Source organism: Carettochelys insculpta, chromosome 31 (genome assembly GCF_033958435.1).
Source record: "Carettochelys insculpta isolate YL-2023 chromosome 31, ASM3395843v1, whole genome shotgun sequence".
Lineage (NCBI taxonomy): Eukaryota > Metazoa > Chordata > Testudines > Carettochelyidae > Carettochelys > Carettochelys insculpta.
The window spans coordinates 9883230-9906800 of record NC_134167.1 but is presented as its reverse complement, the minus strand read 5'-3'; the positions used below and the strand labels follow the sequence as shown (position 1 = coordinate 9906800).

Here is a 23571-nt window from a genome sequence, read left to right as displayed (position 1 = left end):
AAGTACTCTGCATACATTTTTGTTTGTTTGTTAATATCTAATCTTATTTTTCTTTGGTGTTATGCGTTGCTAGGTTTACCTCTCTATCATCCAGAATACTTGAATATCTGGCAATCTCCCGGTCCTGATGCTGCCAGATATGGAAGAGTTTACTGTAGTTAGTTCCCATAACAGAGTGAGATAAAATGAAAGATTACCTAAGGCTTTTAGTGTATGGGCAAGAGAGTGAGTGGTACTCAGATAATTTAAAATACATTAATGACAGGAGTTGATGCGTTGCTCTGCAAGGAGAAACATCTGGGGCTAGACACATAAAATGATTTAGGTACTGAAGTGATATGTAAGCCACCTTAATCCCTCAGTCAGCTGCCGTCTATCTCCATGTGTGCCTAAAGTCTCTAGGTGCCTAAATCTGTAGCTGGGCATGCACACAGCTGCTTCTGGCTCGGTGCTTGGGCACCTAGCTCATGGAGATGATCTTCAGACTAGGTGTTGCCTGGCCTACCTCATAATGGGGTGTGGCCTAGTAAGTGATGTCAGAAACTTCCTATAAGAATGGGTGCTGCACAAAACAACACAGGAAGGAGAAATGATGTTGCATCTGTCCTGACCCCCAGTAGCTTTTAGTTCACTGTTCTCCCCTAGGAGAGGAGAGACCCAGTTTCCAGTCCCTGTTCCAATGCATATTTAGTTGTTTAAACAGAGAAGACCAGTTTCATCAGTGATCTGCCCTGGAATGCACCTGTAGCCCAATAGTTACAGCTCTCTCTTGTAAGCAAGGAGATCCCAGTTCAAGTCTTAGCTCTACAATCAGACAGAGAATAGAATTCAACATAGATCTTCCACATCTGGTTGAGTATCCAGAATACTGACCTAACGGTTATAAAGAGACTACCTTTATATTGTGTGAGAAAGAGGTTAGATAACTAGTTTCAGGAGAGAGTTCACAGCTCTGGCTCCAAAAGTTAGGCATCTAAGACCTTTTGAGGCCCCCACCCTTTTTGGCATTTCCTACTGGTCAGGTAAGGAGACTTCCTCATTTGGAAGAAATGTGCCTGTGCACTGTATGGTTATCACTGCCTTGTGGATAAAAGGTTTCAGATTTTTCAAAGCCTTTAATAAATGTGAATGGATCTACTATGGCAAAGGCTGTTGTTAAAGAGGTGTAATTTCACTTGTCAGTCCCATTCTAGTAGAATTATCTGAGACCTTCAGTGTTCCTGTTGGCAGCTGTGAGATTTGCCTCTGCTATATGTCACTGGCCTGGTAGAGCTATTGATTTTTTGGAGTGCCAGCAGGTGCTCTTTGCAGTGTTTTCAGACTGAATATTGACTGCTGAATGGATAGCGTTAGTTAAATGGAACTTGTGCCACTGATTTCGCTGGACTGTCTGTATACCCTTAAAATCTTTTGAAATAGAAACTCTTAATACCCTTAATGGCTGTTTAAAAATCTTTCTGATTTTAGTCCTGGGGGAATTGGCTCCAGTTTATTAGACTAGAATTCGGGAAAGTTTGTTTTTTGTTTCCAGCCCTGCCTCTGGTGGGCTGATCTTCACCTTTCAGTGCCTTCTCTTCCTCATTTGTAAAGCGGGGATGAATGTCCTGCACTCCTTTGCACACTATGTGGTGATCTAAGAATGATTAGCACATCTTGGTGGGATTATGTTTATTTCATCATATATAATGTTGTATACACCAGACTAATATCAACTACATCATCTGCTGGGTGAGCAATATGGAGAATAAAACTGGAGCTTGTAAACAACCTTGAAAAATTAAGTATGACGTGTAGAAGCAAACTGGCATAAGTATTACTGTGATTATTCTATGTTGGAGTTCTGTGAATGTTGAGCTTTCATTCCATGCGATACAAATCTGAAAATTGCGTGTGTTTAGCCTCAAGTGAATTTGCATTCCACAAAGAGCAGAGGTATGTTTTTGCATGTGTGGAAATAATTCACCAGCTAATTGGGGCTTTAATGACCTTATTACAATTTCTAGTGTGTAAATGTACATAAGTCATTTCCAAGACTACAGTTTTATGAAAAGATGAGCCTGGGAATTTAAAGTCATAACCTTGCTAGACACACAATCATGGATGGCACAAAGATGCTGGATTTATGGCCCATGACAGAACCTGTAATACAACAGTCTTTCTTTGTCCTACGCCTGCAGGTGTTAACTGCCCAGTTCACCTTGAATCCTCTCTTACAACATATGATATCCATATGGTAAATGTTCTGTTCCACCTTGTGTTTAGCTGTTGCACTTTGAGTACCTTTCCCACACCTGAAGACCACCTCCAAAGTTTGTTTGTTTCACCAACAGAAGTTGACTGATACAGGTTATTAGCTCACCTGTCTTCTGTCTCTAAGGCTGTGGTGTGCAATACGCTTTCCATTCGCCAGATGTGACAAACTAGACACTGCAATGTGCTGAAATGCGGCTCCTCGGAGTTGCATGCCTGGAGCGCCCTCTACATGTTGCATGCATGTGTGCCACCACATGATGGGATAAGCACATAGCATCAGCAGCAGCTCCTCCTGTGGCCCTGGCATGTTCAAACCACTATGGTGTGGCTCCAGCCATAGGTTGCTCACATGGTGGAGGCTGCAGCTGTGGCTCAAGGGGCAGCTTGCACAGTTGCAGCTCCCAGATGGTGGCTCTGGTGAGTTGCGACAGTTTGTATGATGGGGGGGGTGCCTGAGTTTGAGGGGAGGGTGCTGTGGCATTTCTTACAGTTCTGTTGGACACCACTGTTCTAAGGCCATGTCTACAGCAGCTGAGACTTACTTCTGCCAAGGAGTGTGGGTTTTTTCACAGCCCTGACAGAAGTTTTACCCGCCAAAGTGCCACAGTAGACACAGCATAATATGCTGGGACCAGCATGGGTGCAGCAGCACTGCAGATACATCTCAAGACAGATTTGTAACCTTCCCACCTTTCAGGTGCTAGTGAGAGACTGTCCAGCAATGTGGTATTGACTTCCACTTACAATTTAAAGAAGTTTTTGAAACCAGATTAGTGAGCTCTGAAAAACAAAGCAATAGTGCCATCTCAGTCCCTTCTGTTTGTGAGTAATGAAAGTGTTTGATAATTTTTAAGCTATTTTTAATATATAACAGGCCAACAAAACTTAAGGCTTTATTTTTGGAGATATGAATACCTGCTGCTCCAATTTGATCACAGTGAAAGCAGAGTATACTCAGCACTTAGGACAAGCCTAATGCTTATTTCATCTTGCTTAAGGAAAAAAAAAAAGCTGTTGAAATAGAGGGGACTTAATTCCTATTTACACTAAAATGATTACATAGAGAAGTTTTTATTTGTTGTTTACTCAGAAGGCATAAGAGGAAGACAGTGTATCTCCACCAACAATTTTAGGAAAGGTAAGCATGCAGTTTAAATCTTACTGTGTTTCAGTACTTTCCCTTCATCGTTGCAAGGTTTGTTCATGATATTTGTGATTAAACTGGTATGTAAAACTGAACTTCAGAATTTACCCAGAGCATCTGTGTAGTTTGCAGTGAAGTTTCAGCTGGAAATCAGAAAGCATTGCAGGTTTCAGTACAGGATGTACTTTGACACATTCTGCTTCAGTTTCTCCATCTGTACAAGTGAATAATCATGGGCGTCGGGTATTCTAGACAAGGGAAGGCATTGTATTCCTAAATAGAAAATAGGGGCCCTGCTCAGGATCTGCAGTGTGGCTGGCTGGCCAGTCTCAGGAGAGGGGAACACAGGGTGGGGGCCAGTGGCCACAATGGGGGTTAGGATCTGGTAGGAACAGGAGAGGCAGAGTCTTTGGGTGGAAGGGGCAGGTCTGGTTCTTGCCTCCATATGCCAGCCATTCACCCACAGCCCATATGTATAATATGTACCTGTCTTTGCACAAGACTAATGTCTTTGGATTATATTTTCGGAACAAATGAAAGAAATTGTGGGGAGTTAAAGGCACTTCAAGTGCCCGCGGCTGCACAAATGTTGTCACTTTGAAATTTGATGCATTTAAGTTGCCGCGGCGGAGAATTAGCCCAATCAAGTGCTACGTATTCACAGCAGCACTTCATTAGTAATCTCCTGTTGCTCTGATTAACATGCCCCCTTCAAAGTTGGGGGCAAGTGTAGACCCAGCCTTTATCATGTCTAAACCACTGTCAGCCCATTCATTTAGTTCAATTTGTTTGCATCGTGCTCTTACTCATCAGGCAACTTTCTGTGCATTTCCTCAAGTTTTCTTGTTACGGCAGAGGCATGTAGTAACAGCTTGTGACCATACGGTGTCTTCCTGTATTTTAGTTGTTGTGTAATGTAAATAGTGATTCTGATTGGATAAAATAGTTATACAATATCACAAGCCCGTTCAGATTATAAAAAACCTTCAGTATGTCTGCATTTTAGTAGAATACTACTCTCACTCTGCAGTTTCTCTATGTAGAAAACTGAAGAAACTCTGAAGAGGTCAGTTGATTGAGAGGCTCTGTTAAGGTTAATATACATTTCTTGAGGTAAGATATTTTCTGTGGATTAAAACTATAAGAGGAAGATCTCAGTTGCTTAGGTTTAGATATTAAATATCTAGTTGATAATTAGGTAGAGATAAAGAACAGAAGAGGCAAGTGACTGTACATCATATAACAGATATTTCTGATTTTACAAACTAACTTTTAGATCATGTCTTTAGATTTGATGACTGACTGACTTAGTGTAGAAAATGGATTTGTGACTTCTGTAAGAATTAGGTAAGCCATTCTTAATTTGTAAAATCATCATCTGTAGCAATATATTTGCTTACGGATTTAAATTAAAAAATCTTGAAATAAAAAACTCGTTTGTGTATTAAACATTTGACTAGGAAAGAAGTTGTACAGAGATTAAAAACATTTAAGTGTTTAATGGAAGATATTTTGGGAAGAAAAATTGTTGCTTTTGGGTTTTCTTTAAAGAATGTGGAATATTTAAGAACAATAAGGGCATAAATCCAGTTGTTTGACAGATTGAAACTAGCACTTGAAAAGAAGCTGTTAATTATCGGGATAGTTGTCATCAGTCCTGGTGTGTGCGTGTGTGTGTGAGAGAGAGAGAGAGAGAGAGAGAGCGCTAGCTAACTAAAAGAAAATATTCAGCAGTCTCACATTGACTCCCAGGTGCTGTATTTCAGAAAGGTATTGAGAGCCCCAACTTTTGGTATTCAGAGAGTCTTAAATATTGTACATTTTCTCACTCTTCTAACAAGGGGCTTCTCTCTGACCAAAGACTTGGTTTAAGGTAGAAATGATGGTGAGAGTTGGACTCTGGATCACTATGGCTTACGTTAAACCACCATGCAGAAACATAGGGTAAGATTAAACAAATAGCATTTATTTCCCATTCTGTCAGAAGTCTTCATGAATGCATGAACAGGATTCAATAAACTAAGTTGTGTCTTTGAGGATATCAAAATTTTTAAATTCACAACTAATTATGCAACACCTGAGGACCAAAAGGATCTCTTTGTGTCAGTTACATGAATTTCTCAAAGGAAAAATAGTGTATCCAAATGAAAACTGACATGAAATTTGACAGGTTATTACTAGCGCTCTGCACTAGAATAAAAGAAGTGAATGTTATAATTCTAGGCAAGATATATATTGCCATGTGATATGCATTTTAAAAAGTTATTTAGGTTCTGATGTGAAAAATAGTGACAGTAGATAACATTTAAAACCACATCCATTTCAGTAATGAGACATGCAACATAGAGGGGAAATAATATTTTAAAACTGAGGTGATTTCTACCAGAAAGGGAAGTAGGTTGCATTCATTTTAACATGTCTGGCTACAAAGTGCAGAGTAAGAATTCAAAATGGTGCTCTGTTTCATGATGAACACTGCAAATGTATTGTTTTTCTCAAATTCTGCTCTGGATGTTTTTCTCATTTAGATAGAACCCAAACATTCGCTTGAGAATTTTTAATGTAGATAAACTAAAAGCACAAAATCTGAAACATCTGAACTCCTGATTTTTTTATCACACTCTTCAAAATTGAAAACATACTGAAACACTGTGTGAACTCTCAAGTTGAGAAATAACATGCATTCAGCTCCCTATAAACTTGGCCTGAGTCCACATTTCTTTATTGTTGTTTGATTTCACACCATCATGTAATTTGGCTTAACTTTCCTGAGTGTTGCTGTGTACTGTTGCTCTGCAGTGTGTGAAGAAATGCTTCCTTACATTTGTTCTACACCTTCTGCTTATTTCTTTCATCAAGGGATCCTTGGTCCATGTATTATATGAAAGGTAAATAATGTTCCTTATTCACTGTCTTCAGGCCAGGAGTAAGTTTATAGACCTCTATCATATCGCCCCTTTTTTCCCAAGCTGAAGAATCCCTATCTTTTAATCTTTCCTCATGTGGAATGTATTGCATACCCTTAAATCATTTGCTGCTCTTTGTCCTTTTTCTAATTCTATGTATCATTTTTGAGATGGGGTGACCAGAATTGCCCGCAGTACAGCAAACTCTTTGATAACCAGCAGCCTTGACCAGGAGGTTGCCAGATATTCAAATATTCTGGATGATAGAGAGGTACACCAAGCAATGCATAACACTAAAGAAAAACAAGATTAGTTATTAAGAAACAAACAATAATGTATGCAAGTGCTTTATTTACCAACAACAGTAGTATTGTACACTGTAAACTTACATTGTATTTGCTGTATTTATTTGTATTTACTGCCACTATACTGTATGTATGAAAAGTGTAACTAAAATTTACTTATGGTTTAAATGCTGGTTGTTTGAGAGGTCCTGGTGATAGAATGCCAGATATGAAAGAGTTTGCTGTATTTAAGGTAGCATGATTTTATATATTGGTATTATACTATTTTCTGTCATCTTATCGGTCTTATTCCAAATGGTTTCTAATAGTCTGTTAGCTTTTTTTTTTTTTAAAAAACTACTGCTGCACATTGAATGGGTATTTCCAGAGAATTATCCAGGAAGACTTGAGTGAGTGATAACAGCTCATTTGGATCCCATCACTTTTTATGTTGCATGACCTCTGATGTCATAAAAGTCTAGGACTATAGGAATGGCATAAATCGCCATACATCTCAGAGAAGCAGTTTCATAAAGTCAAAATGGTTGAGAATTGAAAAGTTGGACAGTGACAGATCACAGACTCCAGTGATGAGTCATCCTGCTGATAGGCTGAATAAAAAGAGCTCTCATCCATTTGTGTTGCTTTCATTGCTACATGCTGGCTTTGTCTATATGAACAGTCTATACTGCCAGTCATTTTTAATTTTAGCTAGACAGGTGTTGGAGCCACTGTATTTAATAACTATTCTAACACTTGTCCACATAAGGTGGGTTAATTGCATTACAGTGTCCCACAAACCAGACTTCCAGCAGAAGTAATGTATGTTTGTTTGTTTTTTTTAATTTTTCATGACTTGGTTATGAACTTTTATAGTGGGATTAAATTTTTACTCTCCAGCAGAGAAGTACTTCTTTTTAAAAATCTGAATGTTGCAGGCTAGATTAGGTCATTTGGTCATAACTCAACTTTATTTTGATTTATGGTAATATCTAGAGGCCTCCAGCACATGGTCATAGTCACTCTACCAACAAAATGAAGGAGTTGCATCCCTAAACAGCTTTTGATGTAAATACAGAAAAGTAGCATCTTGCTTATAAAATATTAACATACACTACAGTTTTGTTTAATTAGAAAAAGGTAATGTTGATGCTGCGTAGTTAGAAGTGTGTCCATTTTATGGACTTGATAAAATTATGTACTGAGTCCAATATCTGTGGGACTTGAAATATTGTTATGACCTTGTGTCAGAATGTGTGTAAAAGAGCACTTGTGTTCATGTGTAGCAAGATAACTGTACAAATGATGACTCTCATTTAATTTGTGGAAGATCCACCAAGATCTTGCTATTGTGGAAATGTCTGTAAAATGAGTACTTCAGTTAAATTAAACACTGAAATTTGTCATCACTGACTTGACGATTGACCAGAGCCAGTGACAATAAAGCTGCCATTCCATTGTTAGCTGGGAATTGCCTTGCTTTTGTGTTTAATGGGTTATCTGGCTAATGATAGCTACACCCTGTGAATGAACTTGGCTAATTAGAGCCTTAAAAATTTCATAATCATCTGCTTCATAGTTAAGAAAGTTGAAAGCCAGTCTTATTTCTTCAATCAGATCAATTCAGGGTTAATTAAAGGCAGAATATCTTTTACAACTTCCCTGGTCCTTTTGTATCTTCCCACTACTTTTCTGGGGCATGAGTATCCTTTGATATTCTCTGCCAGCTCCCAGCTGCTAGTCTTGAATCTTCCCCCTCCTTTGTAAATGTCCGTAGGCATCTAAATTGTACAGGACCCTATTCTTCTGAACGCAGTCTCTTCTCTTGCTCCCTCTTTAATACGCTTTCACCAAGGATCTGCTGCAGAACAATGTAGACTACTTGGCCTAGATGCAATACTTTTCTAGATCTTAACAAAGTAAATCCAGTGATTTGGTTACAGGCCTAAAGTTTTCATGGCTCTCTGCCTGGTACAGCAGGACTTGAAAGCTGTCTTTAATTGCAGTCTGTGTTGCGCACTTCACTGAAACAGTGCTTCAGTATTGCTAAAATTGTATTTTGGCACGCAAAAAAAGGATGACCTTGAATATTAATCTTTTCCAATTTCTGGTCAGTTTCCAAAGTGTACTTTATCTGTACATATCCCAAAATGGCAAAAGTCAGTTTCCTAGTCCACAGCTTTATCTCAAGCCCATACAGAATTGAAATACTTTTAAACTGAGGAGACTGAGATTAGTGTTGCCTAAATCTATATCTAGGGTACCTAAATACAGTGTGTGTCTAGATTTTCTGAGGAGCTAAGCATTCACAAATGCCACTGAAGCCACTGGACGTTTCAAAGTTGATACCTCTGAAAATGGCATCACCATGATACAGAACTTGGGGGCTTATTTTAGATTGCCTTGAAGCTAAGTGTTTTTAAATTTTGTTGATCTTGGTTCAAAAATCTGTTGATAGAGTGGGCACAGTCTATATCAGCTTGTAGGTGAAACCAGTAAGTGGCATATACAGTAAACTCTTTCATATCTGGCATTCTATTATCTGGAACTCTCAACCAACTAGCATTTTAACCATAAGTAAATTTTAGGGCTTGTCTACACTACCACCTTCCTTCGAAGAAAGGATGGTAATTAGGGTTTTGGGAGTTTACTAATGAAGTGCTGCCGTGCATTGGCTGCACTTCATTAAGCAAATTCCCCCCTGCAGCAACTCCGAAGTTTTAAACTTTAAAGTACTGGCATGCATCTAGCCACGGTGCACCCGCCAGTACTTCAAAGTGCTGGGGCAACTTCAAAGTTCTCTTACTCCTCAAAACTTACACGAAATTCAAGGTACGCGAGGTTGCATGGTCCATGCAACCCTCGCGTACCTCGAAGGGTTACAGTGTAAGGGTATTTCTGACTTAGGACCAGGTGTTTGGAACGTAACCTGTTCGTAATTTGGGGACTATCTGTATTTGCTTTAACTAACACTGTAGTCAAAAGGTGCTGATTCATTTCTCCTCTCCTTGTCATTCATAAACAGAATATACTCTAATACTGTGACGTGTTATGGAAACAAATGTAAATACGTTTCTATTATTTTGTTTTTGGTTCAAAAGGTAGCTCTTTCAGTCGAATGTGAAAGCTGTTATGTTTACTCTGGTTAATAGCTTAAACCATGAGTAAATAAATCATAATGTTCCTAAAGAATGTGGAAAATGCAGTTTTTCCTCTTTTGATATAATATAAATCACAGTGGAAGACGTTATGAAACAATTTCCCAGTTACATCACTTTGAATGGGGTTTGTTATCCAGTTCCTCCCTTTCCTATGTCTGTCTGATAAACCCATGCTAACATCGCTAAATCTACTATATATTTTAGAAACTTTGTCTGTCCGTCTGTTCATGTGTCTGTGAGTCTGTTCAAGAATGTCTCCTGAACAGTAGGAGGTAGGCCCACTAAATTTGGTATTGAGCTTCCTCTCATCGTCACTTAAAACAGGGTCAGAGCTTGGTTGTGCCAGGATAGTGAAATGTGCCTGGAATTCAATTGTTTATCATAAAATGGAGAGTGGGAAGGCCTAGCAGAAGGGACAGTTATACTGCAGAATGACCACAGGGGAGTGCAGCAAGGGACCAGGACGGAGACTGGGACAACTATAACCCCATTGGGCCAGCAAGGGACAGGGATAGAGAAAGGGACCACTATCTAACATATGTTTCAGAGTTGGTCTCTCTGCCTGTCTCTATCCCCCAACTGCAGTGGCATGGGTAGGCACTTCTCCCTGTCCCAAAGCTGCTGTGGTGAGAGAGGACTGGGGTTGTCCTGTCTGTCCAGGGCAGCCTGTAGACTGACCCCAGACCACGCAAGAACAATGATTTACATGAAGAAGAACAAAGCTTATTTGAGTTAAGGACCTAAGCAATGCTGGGTAAAACTTCTAATATAATTTAGTGGTGATATGGCGACCTGGGCCTCAGTGCAGACTGTTTAAGCCTGCCCAGAAACCTGGCCACCTATAAGAAATTGTGTAAGCCTGCTGCATCTGCTAGCAGTGCTGCCATAGATAAAGCTAACACAGGTATATGAGCTACAGTCACACCTTGAATTGGAGTAGAGGTGGCCGTAGAAACTGGGACCAGGCTGCAAGGAAGTGTAGCCCGATACGGCCAATACAGAGATGGTGAATAAGCCAGGAACTCCTGAGCTATGAAAGGTTAAGGGAATATGCATACGGTTCCCTTTATTTTTTTTTAATTTCACCTTTCAACATGCTCTGTACCTTTTGGGCAAAGTAAATCATACTTTATTTCCAAGAAACAATTTGTCAGACTGTCCTAGTTGAACTGGTGAATTAGATGTTACTGTTGGTATCCAGGGCTTGTAATGTGGAGACCTTGTACTGGAGTGGTTGAGTTGTGGAATATCTGTAGAAAAGGAAGTGGAGTCCTTGGCCTGTCATTTGCAAAGGGTACTCTTGAGGCACTGACAAAAGTAATTAGTGCAGCTATTACAGAGAGAAGCCGTATTTGACATCAAGACATCGTGTCAGAGCATAGAGCTGAAGTAAACGGAATTAAAGAATGTGTAATGCTATACAGAGAATAGATACATGCAGTAGGTGCATTATTTAGCAGCAGTAACTTTGATTTTTCTTTTTATTAAGACTGTTGTATTTATTATACTGTAAACTTAATTGTTGAAAAGGCCAAAGTATAGAAAATATCCAGAACTACAACCTGGAGTAAGCATTTATAGCTTAGTTTTCTAGCTGAGAGCAATTTGTTGGTAGTATTTGAGTTTAAAAGAAGTTGCAAAGCTCTTTGCGTCAGAGAAAAACGAAGTTAATGCAAATAATAAACTAACTACAAAATTATAATCAGGGCATGTTTGATGTCATACCATTAATGCTATGGCAAACCATAGAAAGTGAGCTTGAATGATTTATTTTGCTAATTTACTACCTGACAATATATTGTAGATAATAAAATTACTTATTTAAACTGTTGACTTTGTTACTGAATTATACATAAATATCTTCCAAACTTTCATCTTTGCAACATGAAACTGTACTGTATATGTAGCTCTTAAAGTATTTGAAAGAATGAATCATGGTTACCTTTTTAAACATATTGTGGCCGACTCCCATATCCCATGCTGTCGGATCCAAATACTTTATAGCCTTTATAGCTAGTCTTGATTAGCACATACAGTGGGCTTCAGCATTTTCTTGGGTAGTGGAAAAGAGTATACAAGTCTGTTAATGCACTTTTAAGTGTATATTTTGTAGCTGAGTTCCATATTGAGATGACTGAGATGTCTTGAGTGACATTAAGACTTATTTCTTTAGGTCTGATCATCAGTAATCTCAGAATAGTTTCAAATCTATTCAAATTTAGTTTGGCTTCACTGATTAAGATTTGCCAAGCAAAGGGGACACGATTGACTTGTATATAAAACAATGAACTGTGTGTATAGGATCCCATCTGATACATGCTACTAAGAATGCACTCAATTAAAGTAAAAAGGAACAAATTTAAAACTGGAAAAAAAAGTATTACTACTTCATGCAACCAAACTGTGTACATTCACACCACATGATAGTGAGACCAGGCATTAAACAGAGGTTAAAATTTTATGTCCCTGACTGTCAATTATATTTTCACTCTGGTCTCATAAATAATTCTGTGGAACACAATTACTTTGCTACCTTGTCTTATTTCCTCCTTTCTCTTCACCAAACAAGAGCAGTCCTTTTTTATTACATTGCTGTATTTTGAAAATGTGTACAGTACTTTGTTTCTTTATTTCTGTGTTGATTTCTTTTCTTTAGGCTTTGTGCTTGTCACTTCATTTTTTTAAGGTTGGTCTACATTCACATTTTGTCCTAGTGTTACTATTTTGGTTAAAGACATGCCTTTTTATTTTAAACAGAAATAGATTTACCAGTACAACCTCTCCCCCCCCTCACATCCTAGAGTGCAGGCACAGTTTAGATTAATCTAATTTATTACCCTTTCTCTTCCCATACAGAAATAAATTATACTGGTGTTTAGTTAAAGGAGAGCACTTTGTGTGCAGACAAAATCTTAATCGCTATGACTGTTTTTTTCCTTATGGATTGTTTTTTGGCACACAAGAACAGCAATTTCTATCCCATTTTTGTTTTCCTTTTTTATTTCTTTTGTAATTCTGTGGATTTGAAAAAAAATCCATAATCACATATTGTTTCTCTTTCTCATCCTTGTACTCTCTCTTCTATTTGCCATTCAGACAGGGTGAACCTCTCTAGTAGGTTTTGCTCTAACACCTACCACCTTATTTTGGAGCATTCAACCGTGATAGAGATGTACAACTCAGAAGCAAACGAGTTATGTTTTCCATCTCTGGACACACACATTTTTCAGTGGAAATGTGTGCGTTCGGTGGGGATCGAAACATTTTGTGGACAAATGGAGGCTCCAAACACTGAGTACTTGGACAATTTTTAAAAAAATTTATTTAAGGTTCCAACTATAAGAGTGAGTTCACAGTGTCCTCTTAACATAGACGTTAAATTTACTGGCAGTTATTAGTTAAATCTTTGATTTAAGAATACTTCTTTTGAGGCTCTTTCATTTTTCTGATAGGTGTGGTTCACTTGCATTTCAGTGCCCAAATAGCCCTTTTTTTGTATTTGTGGGGTTTTTTGCCCGTTCTACATAGTTCTGTATTTTTAAAAAATGGTCAACTATAGTAATCAGCTGAGTACCAAATGGAAAGGTAAGAGCAGCTGGAACAGTTCTTAAAGATTGAGGTATTATGGAATTATTGCATACAGAGTCCGAGGTCTGCTATCTGCCAAACAGGCCACAACAGATGTTACTACAGCAGTCACATCAGACATTAAACTGCTGGCATTTTCCTAGACATACTTTAGGAAAGAGAATAAACAGTCACTGCTTTGTTTAGATTTGTTGTTTGGCTGTGCTCAGATTTGTTTCTCCTGATTTCTTTTAAAATGTTCATTCACTGCCTTTCCGCCTCAGGAATTTAGTTGACAATGTCACTAACTTCCGACCACATCCCAATGTGCTGTGGGATTTCTCTCTGTTTTACTTTTGTGCCTGCTTTCACAGAAATTTACCTTGTTCATGTCTCTTTTTTGGCAGGGAGTATTTTTTCTAATTCTTTCTCTCTCTGTGATCCATCATAGTCTTTCTTTGTGATGTAGTCATTTTTCACATTGTAGTATCTGTAGCTGGTATTACACACAGTACATTATAAACTCTTTATACATGTGATTTGTATGCATTAGGGATGTAGAATCCTGTTTAATTGGCTAACTGGTTAAACACTCGTTGTAACCGGTTAACTTATTAAATGGATGGTGGTGGGGAGGCTGGGCTGGGTCAGCCCCCTTGCTACGGACGTGGACTGCTCCCACCAGGCTGGAGCACTTGCAGCGCACTGGAACTGACACTGCTTGGCCTGTCAGGAGCATCCCTGCCTGTGATGCGGCTGTGAATGGGAAGCACTCCAGAGTGGCCCGAGCAGGCCCCATCTACAGTGGCCCTGTCAGCTGCCCCACCCCCGAGGGCTACCATACACCAGGGCCACACTATCAGGCTGGAGCAATCCTTTGGCGATGGCAGGCCATTTCACCCAATATGGGTTAACCGTAACCAGTAAGACTCATCCGTGTTGGGTAAGTCTTACTGGTTAACCAATTAAACTTTAACATCCTTAGTATACATAGGCTGGTGTGATATGTAAAACGCTGTTCATGCTGGGGTTTAATACAGTGACAGAAAATCAGAGAAAATTAAAGGTCTATATATGTGTGTGTGTGGTTTTTTTTTTCTTCCTGGCAGAGCACGTGGATGAGAACCTAAATTATAGGAAGCATTGGAATATGTTGGAGAGCTAAAATTGGGGTTGCTTTCCATCAGGTTTTAGGGAAAACCTGGATCGTTCTAATGTTCTACATGGATGTTTGATAAAGCGATTCTTCACTTTCAGTGGCTGTTACTGGATTTTTTAAAACAGTGTCTCTTTCTGTTTCATTAAGTGTCACAAATAAGTTTGAAAATATTTCATTAGTTTTGTTTCTTTATTTTTAGGTGCCATTGATGCTAATGGTACTTTCAAGACCCAATACTTCAATTTGACAACTAGGTGCTGTTCTAACTTGCTGAGGTGGTGCTGTCTGTATCAAAAACTGCCCTGTTCCTCTATATCTTGCCATCTCATCAAATTTAAATTGACTACGTTTGAAGGTCTTCAGCATTCTGGGAACAATGGGGATTGGCAAGAACACTGCTTCTAAATCAGTGGAAACTGGAAGCTCAACAGAGAGCAAATATGAAGATGAATCTAAACATCCTGCCTTCTTCACTCTACCGGTAAGTAATATATTCAAGAACATTTTTGCTTAATATGTAAAACATTCTGGTGTTCAGTTATCAGGATTCATGCCAGTTTAAGCTTATTATCCATTACACATTGAGCACTTTAGATGTAGAAATTTTGGGTAGTGTTACATTATGAAGAGACTTTTACTGTATCAGTGAGCTAAGTGATTTAACTCCTCAGTATCTGTTGTGTTATAGCTCTCTAACACATATCGTAAGATATGTCTCTTCATAAGTATACACCTACTCATCCTTTTTGGGAGAAAAACCTTGTATTAAAACTGTCAGTTTAATTACATCTGTTGAGGGAAAAATCAGGCTGTAACTTGTCTGGAAGTAGAATTTTATTAATGTAGGGAAAATAATTCCGTATTGTGAGTAGTTGCAATAAATAAATTTTGTTAAAAAAACCAAATATTAGCAATGTATGATATGCTGGCAATGCTATGGTGAAAATATCTTTTATCTTAACTGAGGGAATCGGCAAAATTAAAGCAAGGGGTGCTGAATTATTTCACAGTGGGCCATGGTTCATTTCATACTGAAGAATTGCATCAAAGGTGCAAAACCACATTGAAGTAATTTATTTTAGTACCTTTGTGGAAGCATAACTATGCTAGCTGCAAACATGTTTAAATGTTTTTAATAGGTGAGTTCTAGCACTGGCCTTCCATAACTGAGTGGTATGTGCTTAATGTCCATATCTTAAAGACATAACATAGTTTTGTTTACATGATGGACTGGGTTATAGTGTTTTCTGCATATGTTATCTCTCTCTTGACCAGTTAGGGGCAACCTAGGCTAGTGAGTGGGATGCATGAGTGGCCCTTTTGAAGGAATATCTATGGAAATGAATTCAGTTTGCCATGTTTTACCATTTAAGATCTTCAGTGACTCGTGAGACTTTTTACAAGAGGTGTTTGGCTATTACTCAAAATGCATGCTTTCTCTCCCCCAGTGTGTGTAAGGAAAAAAAAACGTAGTGAGAACACCATAATTGAGAGAGCCCCTTATATTTCTTCATGGCTTTGAGCCTAATCTTGCAGTCTTTATACAGGCAAGACACTTGTTATTTTTATTTGCAATATATAGTGCTTCTACAGCATGGAAGTACTTGGAATACATTAGTTTGTTAAAGTACTGCAAGCAAAAATGCAGGCATGTCCAGCTTTATTGTTCATTGTTTATAAAATTTTATAGGATATTCACACTTGTTGACTTCTGTGGAGTGGGTATGTTTCACTCCATCTTGAGGGTATTGTTCTATGTACGTGGGTGAGAGTGTTCACCAAAGGACAAATGTGTCTGTTGCCGTCTTCTGTTAGTGGAAATGTTTTATTTTCACATGTGTAAGCTTTTCTAAAGTAAACTTCATGTCTTAAAATGTGGGTCATTTCCAGACATGGGAAGGAATTTTGTTTCGTTTTCACATAAGTGCTCCAAAAAATACAAATGGATTCTAACCCGGAATTAATAGAGACATGAGCTTTCAAATGATTGTAAGTCACAGTTCAGTTGTTTGCCAGAGCATCTTTTAACTCAGTGTGAAAGCCCCTTTTCCATCATCCCTGATTGAATTATGCCTGCTATTTCTAGATAGAGGAAAGGTTAGTCTTTTCAGCACTCAGTGATATTTGCTCACCCGTGGAAAATGTTAGCATGACATTAAGACCTCTGTGCCTTCCAACCTAGTTAATTTTCAACAAACGCATCAAGTTGGATGAGTTCAAAGTAACCACAAAATGATATTGGATCAATATGTTTCATCAGTGCACAAGCTGATGTTAATCATTTGCTGATACAGTTTTTACAGGGACAAGCCTATTGGATACCCTAGGACTTTTCATAGAGAATCTGCATGGGTTTTTTTTGAAATACAGTGTGATCTTGTTACTCTTATAGGGTGAAATTCCTGGCCCCATTGACTTCAGTAGCTTGAAAGGGATAGGGTCAGGACTTTATTTTTGTAGTGTTTCTCATGTGAAATTGCTTGCTTGGAATTTAGAGTGTCATGCAGGGCAAAGTCATAATTTCTCTCTAATATCCTGTGGCCAGTGTGGCTTCAGCAGCATTACTTGGAATTGTCAATCTGAGAATTTATTTTCGGTGCATCTAGTATGGGCAGCTAATGATTCACATTGTAGACATGAGAAGTGACTCCTAATCACTTGTCACTTGCTGTTTTCTGCTCCTGACACTAGCTATGAAAATTAGGTATCTTTGATTTCTGTGCTGCTGGGGAAGAGTAACTGTGAGCTCTGGCTAATAAAATCACTTCAGTTAGAGTACACGTGATTAGGCTTGATATCCTTTTAGAACTAGATAACAAAAGCTGCCATTTTAGACTTCCACATAATGTTCACAATAAAGGAAAAATGGAAGCAGAGTTCTAATAATAAAAATAGACACACTTTATTAATAGAATTTAGTATAATAGAATATGGTCATTGTCTCCAGTGAAATGGATGCTGTGAGACAAATATTTTAAAAATGAAAGGCATGGCCCTAGGGACACTTATTTGTATTTTTAGTAATACCAGCTCTTGTAGGTTGAAACAATTGTGTATTGTTGACCTGCATTCAGACTGGCTTCAAAGTCGTTTACAGTGTGGTGTATATAGCTCACTCCTATATACAGTTTTGTCTGTGTGGGGGAAAAAAAAAAAAAAAAAAAACTACGTTCTGTTAGAATTGCATTCTATTTCTGAAAGAATGCAGTATAGCTGTCTGTATGTGGCTGTGCTGGCAACTTGATAACCTTTATTCTGAAGGTGATGAATTCCTAAATCCTTGTTTGTTCAAAATTTTTTGGTGATAGTTGACATCGGATAGGGTCACACAAACTGTGTAGTGAAGTAAGTGACAATACTGTGTGTGGATTTTTTGTAGGTAGTCATAAATGGTGGAGCAACATCGAGTGGGGATCAGGACACAGAGGACACGGAGCTGATGGCCATCTATACCACAGAAAATGGCATAGCAGAAAAGGTATAACTTTTTAGTAAATATTTCATAAAACTCCTATTAATATAAAATTGCTTACTTTTGCTTCATCCTGGGGCCTGGGCATGATTTCTAATTAATTTAAAATCTCTATCTTCTGTACTTCCACAAAATACACTGATTTACAGCCTCAGTTTGTGATTCACTGTGGTATTTGCCTTTTTTTATGACTACAGGGTCAGGTGTTGGGGTAAACAGCTCAAGAAACAACACAACAATTGCATTAAGGGGTTCAAGTGTGCAACAGTTTGTCTATTTCTTAATATGCTGCTTTTTGCCTTTCTGAACTCCACCTGGCCTTTTACACATCCTGCTATGCTGCCACACTCTGTCAAACTCATTTCTGTTGAAGACTTCTGGAAGTATTAAAATGTATCAACTTCAAGGAAAAGAACAAAAGACCACCAGCTCAACCCCTCTGTAATGCCAATTCAGTGAGTTCCTATGGCCATGTCTACACTAGCCCGAAACTTCGAAATGGCCATGCAAATGGCCATTTTGAAGTTTACTAATGAAGCGCTGAAATACGTATTCAGCACCTCACATTAGAATGCTGGCAGCTGCGGCACTTCGAAATTGACACGGCTCATCCAGACGGGGCTCCTTTCGAAAGGACCTTGGCAACTTTGAAATCCACTTATTCCTAACAGCAGATAGGAATAAGGAGATTTTGAAATTGCTGGGGTCCTTTCGAAAGGAGTCCTGTCTGGATGAGCCGCACGGTGGTGAGCCGCGCCAATTTCAAAGTGCCGTGGGTGCTGGCAGTCTAATGAGGTGCTAAATATGTATTTCAGTGCTTCATTAGTAAACTTCGAAATGGCCATTTTCATGGCCATTTCAAAGTTTTGGGCTAGTGTAGACGTAGCCTACGTGTCATGAGATTGTGATGTCTTCTCCTGCCAGTATCAGTCTACGCTGCAGCAGCATCTATTCTGAGTTTGCTTTTGTATTCTCAGGGCTGTATCCTCTGTGATGTGTATTTTGTTTAGTGAAATACTAATGTTAGTGTCTTCCTGAAGTGGTTCTCTGGAGCATCATAGAAATCTATCTCATTTTAGATCTCTCCATAAAGCGTGCTTTCTTCAAAAGAAACCCTGTCAATCTGATGTATTTAGATCCTTCACTAGCACACTCGAATACCAGTCAGATGGGTAGTTTTACTCTTAAAATGTCCACAACAACAAAGTAAAGAATGTTTTTAAATATTGGTTCAGTCACCCTCACATTGAAATTTTCAGGAAGAACTTTCGCACTTTATTTTTAGAAGGTGGGATTAATGAGAATTGCAGAAAGAAAAGCCTGCCAGCAGGTGTTCTGGCGTTAAGACTCTAGTGATTTGTGACTCTTGTCTTGTTTCTCGTGTACTCAAATTTCTAATCCTCTTGAATACCAGGGTCTTTTTTTGTTATATCGAAAGCATTCTGAACAAAGTTCACATCATTAATAAACCCACAAGTGTTCTCCTTGGGTATTGCTAGTGGCATGTTTAACTATTCAAAGAGACCCTGTTAAGTCAGGTTCTCCTAAAATTAAGCCAGTCAGCTTGGTTTTGCTTTTGTAGCATTTATCAACATTGCAATATAACACACACATGTAAAGAGCTAATAAGGTAGAATAGTGATGCAAACAGGTAGAATATTCAAGAGTATAAAGGAATATTAGCTATTTTGATGCATAGTTAATAAGGTTTTTGTATATAGGCCTACATAGTTAAAAGCAATTGTTTCAGCTGAGGTTGCTCTGGTGAATTAAGCCTTATCTAAACAAGGATGTTACCCCAGTTTAACTTCAATGTTAAACTAATTTAAGTTAAAAGAGTGGAAACTCGTGTGGATACAGTCTGACTGAGTAGTTTATTTTGGTTATCTTTGACATAAGAACAGCCATATTGGGTCAGACCATAGGCCCATTAAGCCCAGTATTCTGTCTTCTGACAGTGGCCAGTGCCAGGTGCCCCAGAGGGAATGGACAGAACAGGCAATCATCAAGTGATCAATTCCCTGTTGCCCATTTCCAGCCTCTTGCAAACAGAGGCTAGGGATACTGTCCATGCCCATCCTGGCTAATAGCCATTGATGGACCTAGCCCCCATGAGTTTATCTAGCTCTTTTTTAAAACGTACTATGGTCTTGGCCTTCACAACATTCTCCAGCAAGGAGTTCCACAGTTTAACTGTGTGTTTGTGTGAAAAAATATTTCCTATTGTTTAAGTCTGCTGCCTATTAACTTCATTTGGTGACCCCTAGTTCTTGTGTAGTGAGAAGAAGTAAATAACAATTCCTTATCTATTTTCTCCCCACCAGTCATGATTTTATATACCTCTGTCATGTCCCCCCTTAATCATCTTTTTTCTGAACGAAAAATTCCCGGTCTTATTTATCTCTCCTCATATGTCATATGCTCCATACCCCTAATCGTTTTTGTTGCCCTTTTCTGAACCTTTTCCAATTTCAACGTATCTTTTTTTTTTTTTTGAGATGGAGTAACCAGATGTGGGCGTACCAGGGATTTATATAAAGGTGGTATGACATTTGCTGTCTTATTATCTGTTCCTTTCTTAATGATTCCCAGTTTCTAAATCAGCATGGTTTATGCCCAAATCACACTGGCCACATAGTCTTTAGTTCCCATTTAATTAAGGGCTGGTCTACTTACATTGGCGCTGTTCTTATTTCAGAGTGTGAAAAATCCACAGTCCTGATTGATGTAGCTATAATGACTTTATCCCTGGTTTAGATAGCACTAGGTTGATGGAAGAATTATTCTGTCAGCCTAGCAGCTATCTCCCATGCAGGGAGATTACCTATGCCATAGAGAAGCATTGTAGTGTTGCAGATTGCTATAGTGTTTTCAGTCTAGATGTATCCTAAAACCACTTCATATACCACCTTTGAGTGGCTTCTGCTTTCTCATGGGCCATGTCTACACACCTCTTTTGAAAAAGCAAGTCCACACACAAAAAAAACTGGATTGAATGATCTAGCTGCTCTTTTGATAGAGAGTGTCCACACACCCCCATTCTTTCTTTCAAAAGAATGGGCCAGGGATTGAAAAATCCGGTGCCATGCGGACTGGTCTTTTGAAAAAATGGCCGACGGAGCATCTACAGATGCTTTTTTTCTAAAGAAGTTTTCAAAAGGAGGCACTCTTCCTGATCGGGGGTGGAAGAGGGCTTCTGGAAGAAGAGACACACTTCTATTTACAGATCAAAAGAATGCATTTTGTGTGTCAACACTCCATGTGTTCTTTCAAAAAAGGGCCTGATTTTCTGAAAGAACTTGCTAGTGTAGATGCGGCGATGGTGAGGAAGCTGTCAGTTAACTGAGAAGCCTTCCATCCGCTCATAAGAATAGCTTGATACCTTTAAGATTGTAAACACAAGCACAACACAGCCAGTTCAAACAATGTTAAAAGTAATAACCTGTATTGCTGAGGGGAGAATTTAAATCAAAATAAGCTGGTTAGAATGAAAGGTACGTCTCTTTTTTGTCCATGTAGGCAAATCATCTGAAATACCTGCTGGCTCACAAAAATGGGTGAAGAACAACAAGGGCTGATGCCTTAGGAATAGTGTAGTGTCACTTATTTGCATCTAATCTGAGGTGTCTGTGTGTGCTGAGAGTTCAGGTTTCATCTGGTGTGCAAGGCTGCTTTTAGATTTTAATTTTTGAAGCAAGAGGACAGTTTTTTAAAATATCATATGCTCTAACGCTATGTCAGATAGATTGCATATGCTTGTCTGGGTCATGCATGAAACCTTTCAACAAGAGACAGACAGGGAAATGATAAATGTTCATCATTTCTGCCTTCCAAGTGTTTGTTTCCACTGCTGTCAAAATTAGCTCTTTACCTTTTACAGTTACTGCAATTTTTTAGAGCTGATGGGTACGTTGAATTCAAGTGGCTGGGTAAGTTCTGCTAACTGCTTTATTAGCCTGCCGCTTTTACAGGTTGACCCTCTCTAATCTGGCAACGTTGGGACTTGACTGGTGGTGGACCAGAGAATTTGCTGGGCCATAGGAGGTCAGTATTGTCTAGCAGCATTGCCAACATTTCCAGTCTTGTAGAAGATATTTTGAAGTAAAATAGTGCTAAATAACAGCACAGAACACTTAGAGCCAGGACTAGTGGCTGGAAATAAATTTGGGACCATGGGAAACTTGGCCACCCACATGATAAGTGGTCATCCAGTTAACAATGAGAGAGTACCAGATTAGAGATGTTCAACCTGTATTACTAAAATAATGTAGAATTTAGGGCTCAAGTTGGGGCTTTTTAAATCAAATTTTGAATACCTGACAAAGTAGGCATCACTAGATGCAGCATCCTTTTGGTACAAGAAAGTTAGGCTTGTTTTTGTGTTTTTCTGAGCTAAACAGTTGCTTTACTGCACAAGTCCTTTTGATTTCAGTACCTCCCTGGATGGGGCCAATGAAATGTGAAGTCAGCTCTGAAGAGACCATTTGGTGACACTTGACACAATGCTTTTTTCAGTCTTTGTGCACACTTTGCCATAAAGACGACCAATAAGTAGATTTTCTAATCTGGCAGCTTCATGATTTGATTTTCCTTTTGAGAAGTATTTATTTCTAATATGGGATGAAATAGATCTTTCCTTTTTTGACTGGTGGAAAAATATTTCGTAGAACACCTTGAATCAGTGCAAGCTGCTTCCCTCACTATTCCGGGGGGAAGGGAAAAAAATGTAGCAGAATGAGTGTGGGCAAACATGAGCTATGTCCTTTCCCTCTTCTTTCAAAGGAAGACACAAAGCTATAGGTTATTTCTTATTCCCTGATATTGATTTATTGTTTATGGGGCAGATTTTCAAAGTACAAAGGTGAGTTAGGAACACAAATCCCTGTGACTTTCAGTGAGAACTTGGATGTCTACTGTGCCTTTGAAAATCTTTCCTTTAACCTGCCTGCATGGCTACTTGAAAGAATTAAGGATTTCTTAATCAGAGGGGATGGAGAGGGGGATGGCTTTAATCTATTACATCAGCTTTAGTCATGCTGGTAGATAGAACTGGAAATGTCAGTAGTCATTATGGGATTACTCCTCCGGCATGTTGTATTCCTGTTAAACAAGGCACCTTTCTATATTGAAACAAATGAACATTGACTTGCACAAATTTGTGAAATTAAACAAGTCTCGATGAATGTATTTCCTCTAGTACTGCCATGCAAGTGATATCTTTGTACTGTGTTACTATGCCAAGGACTGGAGAATTTCTTAAAGAAAAATCTTATTTGGGGCTTGAACCCCAAGTGTTATTACACTTCTGACTTTGACAAGCTGGGACTGGATGACAGGAGATGGATCACTTGGTCATCGCTATATTCTGATCATTTCTTCTGAATCATCTTATACTGGCTACTGTCAAAAGACAGGATGTTGGCTGCATTGGACTATTGGTCTGACCCAGTATGACTGTTCTTATAACCTTCCCTTTTATAATGTAGGTTCTGTAGCCTGAAATGTTTCAGGTGAAACAATGGTGGCGTTATTGATCTGATAACCAAATTACCAGGACTTTTAAAAACGACTGCTAAAAATATCTGACTTGAAGGTAGCTTTAGTTATAATCTTATATCTATATTA

At 38.7% G+C, this 23571-nt stretch overlaps 1 protein-coding gene across 1 annotated transcript in view; it reads left to right on the top strand.

The window, feature by feature from the left end:
- SLC23A2 (solute carrier family 23 member 2) overlaps positions 1-23571 on the top strand; it is a 75567-nt gene that overhangs the window by 11116 nt on the left and 40880 nt on the right. Inside the window, exons 3-4 of the mRNA XM_074981778.1 lie at positions 14674-14955; positions 17854-17952. Coding sequence (XP_074837879.1) covers positions 14851-14955; positions 17854-17952 — 204 coding nt within the window. The 5' untranslated portion in view covers positions 14674-14850. The remainder of the gene's footprint in view (positions 1-14673; positions 14956-17853; positions 17953-23571) is intronic.